At 31.6% G+C, this 9,509-nt stretch overlaps 1 protein-coding gene across 3 annotated transcripts in view; it reads right to left on the bottom strand.

Moving 5' to 3' along the window:
* LOC143702926 (eIF-2-alpha kinase GCN2-like) overlaps positions 1-9,509 on the bottom strand; it is an 82,887-nt gene that overhangs the window by 72,867 nt on the left and 511 nt on the right. For 2 of the 3 annotated variants that reach the window (XM_077196851.1, XM_077196852.1), the window contains exons 2-5: positions 8,684-8,790; positions 7,474-7,576; positions 3,764-3,937; positions 1,439-1,519 (exon numbers count right to left, since the gene is read on the bottom strand). In XM_077196851.1, coding sequence (XP_077052966.1) covers positions 1,439-1,519; positions 3,764-3,937; positions 7,474-7,576; positions 8,684-8,790 — 465 coding nt within the window. Of the gene's footprint in view, positions 1-1,438; positions 1,520-3,763; positions 3,938-7,473; positions 7,577-8,683; positions 8,791-9,509 lie in introns of those variants that run through there. The other variant, XM_077196853.1, reaches the window with a different exon arrangement.

The raw sequence follows: 9,509 nt of genomic DNA on the forward strand, positions 1-9,509 counted from the left end.
ATAAAATATATCAAATTAATTATAAAACAATGACATTTATAATGATTTTTAAATAGAATATAATAAAATAAAATAATAAACAATATAATAAAATAGGCCCATATTATTTACTTCAATGCTGTGATTAATTAATAATTAATAATAATAATATTCAATTAAATTAATTATATACTTAATTGATTATATCAAATATATAAATCATTAGTTAAAATTATATGATGAATTATTTAAATAAAATAAAAATAATGTAATATCACATTATATTATAATATACATAACTACATAACAAAATATAATATAATTAACTTCAATGTTGTGAAAATTAATTAATAATTAATTATATACTTAATATAATATAATACTCAATATAATATAATGCCACTTAATAAAATATATTAAATTAATTATATAAAACAATTACATTCATAATGATTTTTTTAAATATAATATAATAATATAAAATATAATAGGCCCATATTATTTACTTCAATGCTGTGATAAATTAATAATTATTAATTAATATTTAATTATATAATTAATACATTATAATACTTAATTATATAAAATATATAAAAATTATTAGTTTAATTTATAAAATGAATTGTTTAAAGAAAATAAAAATATTAATACAACACTAATATTATAATATAACATAATAACATAACATGAAATACAATAGAATTTAATTCAATGTTGTGGAAATGAATTAATAGTTACTAATAATTATATACTAAATAAATATAATACTAATTAAACAAATTGTCAAATGAATTATTTACTTCAATGCTGTGAATAATTAACAATTATTAATTAATATTCAATTATATAGTTAATATAAAATACTGTAAAACTAATTAATTATATAAAAATGATTAGTTACATTTATATAATGAATATAATGAATACATATATATATAATTAGTTATGTGTGTGTCTATATATATGTGTGTGTGTGTGTGTGTGTGTTTCTATAGTACATTTACACACACATATTATAAACAAACATTTATGTCAGATGTGTAGTCGGGAATAATCAACTTGACAGCAGTAATTATAAAAAATATAAAAAAATTAAAAATAATAACAATAATACAGTCTGATTAAATCTTCATTCAATTGCACATTTAGTGGAATTTCTTTAAACTTTAAAATAGTTAATTCACCTAAAACCGCCGTTCCAAACCCGTAAGTATTGTAGAGCATAAATGATGACAGAACGAACCCTCTAAACTCCTCTTATTTAAGAGGAAAATGTTATTAAAATTTTAATTAAAATGTTTCGCTCAGAAATTGAATCAAAAATCGCGCCAGGCCTAGTTGTTATACATTGATACTAAAGGAGACGACAGTGACAATTATGCGATGCATCATGGGTGATTTTTCACATTAAACTCATCCGAAAACGAAACGCTGACGAGAGAAGAGAGAAAGATCTCACCAGTTTGGCCATCTCTTTCTTCCTCTTCTCTTCTCGTCGCTCCTCCTCTCTCCTCTGGATCTCTGCCAGAATCTCATTTTGCTGTGGATGAGATCAGATTCACTACAGCGCACATACAGGACCATCAATCAAGAGATTTAGCACTGATATCCACAACAACACTGCAAAAAACATACACTTATTTGTAAAACAACAATAATATTGTTGTCGTATCAATATAAGACACTTAATGTGATTCAGATGAGAACAGAAATTGAACTGAATTTATATAAATAATGTCTTTTTAAAGTTTGCATCATTGATGATTATTATTTTCCTGTTTATTACAGTGAAGCTGCTTTGAATTAATGTGTATTGTTTTAGGAATGAAAACCGCTATCAGGGTTCGTACAGAGACTGTAAAATGAAATTCCAGGACTTTAGGCACTACTTTTTTAGTTTTCAGGGACAACAATCAGAGATCTCACTCATCAAACAATATCTTTATTATGCTTCAAATTATAAAAAAGGTAAATAAATAAATAAAATTAAAATAATACAGCAAAATGGTACAAATAAAGCGCAGCACATGCAATGGCTGTGGAAACTTAAACTTTAACTGATTTTTTCTCCCTTGAATATATAATATATATATATATACATATATACTGTATATATTGATGAGAAGAATTAAAGCTGTATTATATACTTGGCTAAATGTCTCTATATTAATATCAGATGGGTGTGAAAAAAAAGTATCAATAAAATGAAACACTATTTTCTAATATAGCCTATTGTCTTCTAATAATTCAAGCACTTTTCAGAAATATGGCTGTTTTTTTACAAGGGTTTTCCAAAAGTAATAATAGCCCAGTCCCAATGTGCATACTATCCATCCTATCCGCCCTTAATAGTATTGGCAATTAATTACTAATGTCACATACTATTTAGGACGGATAGTATGCGAATTGGGACTGGGCCAATATGTATTATGCATGTAATAAATTGTGTGTGATATGTGATATATGTAATAAATTGAATACGGTGCAAGAATGCTTTTGCTACACTCAGGGCCTGAAATTAACACCTGACCACCGCCAAATGCAGGTGAATTTTGCAATTGGCGGGTAAAACTGTCAATCTACCTGCCACATTGGCGGGTAGCCAATGAGAATTGAGTGATTCATTATTATTTTATTTTTTTTCGTCTGTCCGATAACATCAACAATTTTCATTCAAGCAGCTGATTTCTGTGAATGCATGTAACACTAAATGTATATTGCATTACAGGGTGAAGTGAGTATTTACATTAACGACGATTTGAGACAAATAAATGTACATTTAATGTAAAACTATGTAAACGGCGCTCTGTGGCGCGGCAGGATTTTGAACAAGGTCCTGAGCTGTTGCTGGCGCCGCGGACAGACGCCGAGTGGCGCCGCTGGTGTGTGTACACTGATATAAAGTAATGTGTTCGAATTTTAAAGACGCCGCGCATCGGGTGTGCGACCCCCTTCAGAGTTATTATTACTTATAATGATTTTGTTAATTACTTGACAGCACTTAAATGTGAATTCTTACAAGTTAAAGAACAATGCTTGTGTGATTTCTATTTTTCACCTTTATGAGGCAAAAAAACAAAACAAACAAAACAATTGGCTGGTAAAAAGTTACCGTGGCAGGTGGTCAAAAAAGTTAACTTCAGGCCCTGGCTACACTTATACCCAAAGACCCTTAAACTAAATCCCCAGCAGCGTAAATGTATAGATTTTGCTTTACTACAAGCTAAAAGAATGATAGCTCTTAGTTGGAAAAGGTCTAATCCACCAGTTACAGGAGCTTGGATTACTTACATGGCACAAAATAACATATTTTATTAAAAACAAAATAGATGTATATGAAGAAATCTGGAAGCCGTTTGAGTACTACATTAACAACAATAATATTGGTCATTTATTACAGGAGGTGTAACTATGTATTAGTGTTTTATTTCTTTTTTTTAATATAGTGTCTTGCTGGAAATGTAACTTTTATGTGTAAAGTATAGTAATGTATATCTGGTTTCTGGGTACCTTGCTCTGTCTTTTTTGCATTTAGGTTGACTCTTGTCTGATACTTTTGTGTATTTCTGTATGGCAGAAGAGAGGGATGCGTTCTCTTGTTGGGGTGGGAAATAACTGTGACGAACTGGAAAAGTGTTTTTCTGTTAAATGTCTTGTATAATCAAAATAATAAACACATTGTTAAAAAAAAAAAAAAAAATTGAATATGAATATGGTGTGGCGAGACTCAAACACAAGCGGATGTGCCACAGGAAGTGATGATGTGCGACAGGAAGTGATGTACCGTCTGCTCTTCCTGTCTGCGGCGCTGGTCGATCTTGAGCTGCTCCTCCTGAGCGAGTCGTTCCTGCAGACGCCGCTGGTTCTTCAGCATCTCCTCGTGGAACGAGCTCGAGGGGGGGGCGTTGTGCTCCGTCAGGAAGCCCTGCACCAGATCCGCCAACTCATAGATCATCACCTGGGGGGGTTGGCCTCGAGTCAGTTAGCGTAGTGCGATAGCGTAGAGCTACGTCACACGCAGGCTCACTATTGGCCGACGCTGGTCATGTGTGTGATGCGTGTGACGTACAACACAGAAGCGCTGCGCTGTTACACTAGTGAACTCACTCGAGGCCCACAGAGAAGGAAATCAATAGATGAAATAAAGTCGTTATTTTTGTTTGTTTTTGCGCACAAAAAGTATTCTCGTCGCTTGATAAGCTTAAGGTTGAGCCACTGTAGTCACTTGGACTATTTTAACGATGTCTTTAATAACTTTTCGGGGAACAAGTGTCAATCCCTTAGAGGCCTATGGAGGAGTGATCCAGCTCTCAGATTTAATCACAAATATCTTAATTCGTGTTGCGAAGATGAACGAAGGTCTTACGGGGTTGAACAACATGAGGGAGAGTAAATACTGACAGAATTTACATTTTTGGGTGAACTATCCCTTTAAAGTCCATTTTTGACCCATAAACAACTGCTTCTTCTAATAGCCAATATAAAGAGGAGTTTTGTGTGAAAGTTTCTCTGCTTTCTAGAATGTCCCAAACTTTAAAAACACTTAAATAAAGAGAAAGAATTCCTCTCACATTTAAATCATTGCTGTCCAACAGAAAAACAGTGTGTTTCAATGCTAAATATCCAACTAGCTTTAGAATACGCCAGTTAATCCTCGCCATGATGTTTCTAGGTTACCATATAAAAACTTTTGCACAAATTGTACTCTAGAAACAGCTTTTCTACTGGATAAATGATCAAACCTTGACCTCCAGACTCTTCTGAGAGATATAAAACACTCTGTGGTGTCCAGTGCATTTCCTCCCAGAAGAAATCAACAACCGTTCTTCAAACTTTCATTAATATACACAGTTGGCTAATTTATGCCATAATGCAGAAGCTATCAAATTATTGACCATTAATATTCTACCTCTGTAAGACATACGTCCATTTTTTAATCTTCCTTCTAACATTTCTAAAATGCCCTCCCAATTTTTATTTTCCATAAAATTGTTTCCTAAATACTTAAAACCTCCATTACTCCAGCTTAGACCAGTCTCCTGCTAATAAACCACAACTCTTTTTCCTATTGACTTTAGCAGATGATATATTACCAGAATCATGTACTATTGAGGTTATTTTATATATATCATCTTGATTTTTAATAATAACCACAACATCATCTGCATAAGCTGATGTATACACAGATGCAAACTCATCAGCAATTATAAGCCCAATTAAATCATTGTGAAATCTGTTCAATAAAGGTTGGATAGCTAATGTATACAACATGCCTGATAATGAGCAAGCTGGTCTCATCCCCGTTTTCACCTGAAAAGAGGCACTTAAACCACCGTTGACCTTTAACCCCTTAACTGCTTTGAGAATGGACATTAAAATGCACTTAAATGGTTGTAATTCAAAAATGCTTTGGTTGATAGACCTAAGTTTGGGCTTGTTTTACAGATTATTGCTTCAAACAATGAAAGTATGAAAAAGTTGTGGAAGTTTAAATTTACAGTAAATCATATATACTGTACTTAATATTTTTTATTTTATATAAAATATATATTTTACAAAATATGTTTTACTATAAAAAAGCCATATATCTAACTAAGTTGTGTTCCAAATTTGAACTTGATATCACAAAAATTGCGTTATAACTTTGCAGATGTTGTTTATGCTCAAACATCAACATTACACACTAGCTAAAGTTAGAAAAGTCATAATCATAATCATAATCATCCGCCCCTTTAACACGACCTCCTCCAGTCTCCGTTGCTTTACGCTTCATAACTGCTATTTTGAAATCCGGTTCAATAACGTCCATCAAATCTTGCCCAGAAACAAGTTCTGCAACATCTTTCACCATTTCCTCTCTGACTTCCTCTTTATTTTCGATTGCAGTAATATTAGTTTGTTGTAATAGGTCTACTCGTTCCACAAACAATTTGTGTGGCGTTTTCTATCACTTCTTTTTCCGTAGTTGCATTAAAGAGACAATGTGTAGTTTTTTAGGTATATTTTTATTCATAAATATGTCCTCAATGGTGAACAAATACCTCTTCCAATGATCTGACTGATCCTCGTAAATGAAGGATTTATTATCGTTATATACATGTGACGGGTCGGTCCACGGAGGCTTCCATGTCGTTCCGCCATCTTAAAACTATAATAGCAGAGAGGGTCAAAAAGTACTAGACCAACGCGTTTTCATTTGTTTCCATGAAGTGCTGTTAGACGACATCCTGTCTAGTGGTCGACCGATATATCGGCCGATATTTGGCTTTTTTAAAATATCGGCATCGGCCGATAAGTTTTTCCGATTGGCCGATGTGTTGGAAGCGGGGCTTTTATCAACGCGTTTCCACAAGGCGTTTTCATTCGTTTCCATGAAGTGCTGTTAGAAGACATCCTGTCATAGCTTTTTGGCACATAACAGCTACCGTAGATGCAACACGCATTTAAAAAAGTGAGGCGCTGGAGAGCACAATTCGTGTGAATGCAAAATACAATTTCACCGCTAGATGGGAGAAATTCCTACACAATGTCCCTTCAATACATTGAATTTCTCTCGTGTCTGAATCCTACTGTCTCCTTTCAGGACAAGCTTGAACTATACGTCCTTCTTCACCACAAATTAAACTCTTCATTGTTTCAGTCGTGACAAAAATCACAGTCGGACCCGTCAATCGTGAGACATTCAACTCTTCATTCCCTTGTTTCTGCACTATTTTATAGAATACTGTTGTTGTTTTTTTTGCTTTTAATTCATCAACTAATCCTGAAAAATGTATCAGTTTTCAAAGAAATATGAAGTAAATATTTCATAAATGTCATGTTTCTTGAGCATCAAATCACATAGAAAACAGCTGATTTACACTGGAATAATATTTCATATTTTTCTACTGTATTTTTGATGAAATAAATGTAGTCTTGGTGAGCAGAAGAGACTCTTCCCAAAACATTCAAATGTGAGGATTATATTTGATATATTCTAAATACCTATATGTTAGCTATTATATTATATTATATTTTATATATCATTATATATATATATATATATCATTATGTTTTAAATATGATGGAAGAACAAAACACTAAACTCGTTTACGGTGTTTTCTCAGACAAAATTATTTGGCAAAGCTACAGGTTTTATTTTAAAAAGCAAAAAATTACATAGAAAAACAAAAAGCTGACAAGACAAAATCATACATTGACTACAATATAATCAGTTATTAATCGTTATACTCGCTTCTTTTTGCATGCGTTCATAATTTCTTTGTATGAGAGCCTGTACAAAAATGATGTCATGATTCACTGCACTATTATCACTAATAAAGCTATGGATCGACTCCGAGCTCGACTACACAATATGATACAAAATCTCTAGCATAGGCTGAACGTCACTTTTGGACACTATCATATTTATATATTATAAATGTGTGCATGCATATTGAAGAAAGCCTGATATGATGATGCAATGCATTATATTTAATAAGCGCAGTGTCTGACCTCTCCACATCTCTCTCTGGCCAGTTTGTGGAGCTCCGCCTTCAGTTCCTCCAGTTTATCATGAGAGAGACCTTTAGCGTTCTTCAGCTCCAGCTCTGGAGGCCTGACACACACACACACACACACACACACATCAGCACAGGGTTCACACAGACCACACATTTCTCATTTAAAACTGAAATAAAAATAATCAATTGCAACTATATAGACATTATAAGCAAAAGAAATAAAAGTGACAAAGGAAAAACAAAATTACTAAAATGTTAATATAACATTAATATAAATTCTAATATAAATTAATATAAATGTTCTTATAAACGGAGGGATGGAAACTATGGTTATAGAGATTACTATACAGCAGTAAAACAATCATTTTGTTGGTGAGGGAACTGCATGAAAATGAAAAGGACAAATTTATAAATACATTTGAAATAAAAAAAATCTAAATAAAACAAACAAAAAAATCTTTAGCATTATTTTACTTGTGCATTATTTGCGCGTATTTGGTACACTTTCATCTCCGGGAAAACGAAAAAGTGCCACAAAAAAGTAGTAAAAAAAAAAAAATATATATATATATATATATAGAAATAAAACACAAAAAAACATGCATTATTGTTGTGTATTTGGTACTATTTGAACTGCATGAAAATAAAAAACAATAAATACTTTTAAAATAAATAAAAATTTATTAATAAAACACACAAAAAAAGATTGTTTTACTTGTGTGTTTGGTAATATTTAATCTCAGTGAAAATGAAAATTGAAATAAATAAATAAATTGAATAAATCTAAATAAAACACTAAATAAGATGTTTTATTTGTGCATTATTCATGTGTATTTGGCACTACTTTTATCTTCATTTCTATTTTAACTGCATGAAAATGAAAAGGTGCAATAAATATTATTTTAATAATCTAAATAAATCACTTACTGAAAAAGGATGCATTCATTTATTTGAACATTATTCGTGTGTATTTCGTGTCATTTCATCTCTGTGAAAATGTAAAAATTGCCACAAAAAAATCTAAAAAAAAACATGCATTCATTTATTTGTTCATTATCCATGTGTATTTGGTACTATTTTAACTGCATGAAAATGTGCAACGAATAAATATTATTTTAAAAAAAAAGTAAAATAAATCCCTCCCTAAAACAAAGATGCATTGTTGTAATCAGTGTTTAAAGCTTCAGCACTGAGGGACTCACACGTCAGGATACGTCTCAGGACACTTGACCTGCAGATCCACCGACACGAATCGAGTCCCGGGACCCTTCGGCCGCAGCTTCAGGAACACCTCAGGGGGACGTCTGACCTGCGGATGACATCATCACACGTGTCACTTCCTGCACACCACAGAACCTCACGGAGAAGCGGATGCTAAAAGCTGTGACAACCCGGCAAAATAAAAGTCTGCTTTAACTTGAAGAAATCGTGACAGAATTATAATATATACATATATTAAGTTGTATATAAAGATTGAAACTGAATTTGGCGATTAAAATTGAATCCAGAATTTATTATTAATAATTTAGTAATAACCCACCAAAATAAAAACTTTTTAAAGTTAAAATTAACTTTTAAAACAATTGTTAGAGAACTAAAATATTAGCAGAATGTTCCTCTAAAAGCAGTATTAAAATGTATGTATGTATGTGTATATATATTTATATATAAACAGAATTTGTTATTAAATAAAAGTTGACAACCCGCCAAAATAAAAGTCCGGTTTGACAAAGAAATTGTGACAGAATTAAAATATTATTGTACAGTAGAATGTTCCTCTAGAAGTATTAAAAAATAATAAAATTAAAAACACAGAATTTTTTTATTAAATAAAAAGTTGACAACCCGCCAAAGTAAAAGTCTGGTTTAACTTGAAGAAATAGTAACAAAATTAAAATATTATTGTACAGTATAAAGCAGTTTTAATTTTTTTTATTAAAAACAGAATTTGGTGAAAATAAAACGAATTTCATAGGGTTTTAAATGTTTTTTGTTGTTAAACTTCTGATAAGCTGTACAGGTTTCATG

The sequence above is a fragment of the Siphateles boraxobius genome, unplaced genomic scaffold (genome assembly GCF_051911475.1).
Source record: "Siphateles boraxobius isolate OS27281-9 unplaced genomic scaffold, OSU_SipBor_1 368, whole genome shotgun sequence".
Taxonomy (NCBI): domain Eukaryota; kingdom Metazoa; phylum Chordata; class Actinopteri; order Cypriniformes; family Leuciscidae; genus Siphateles; species Siphateles boraxobius.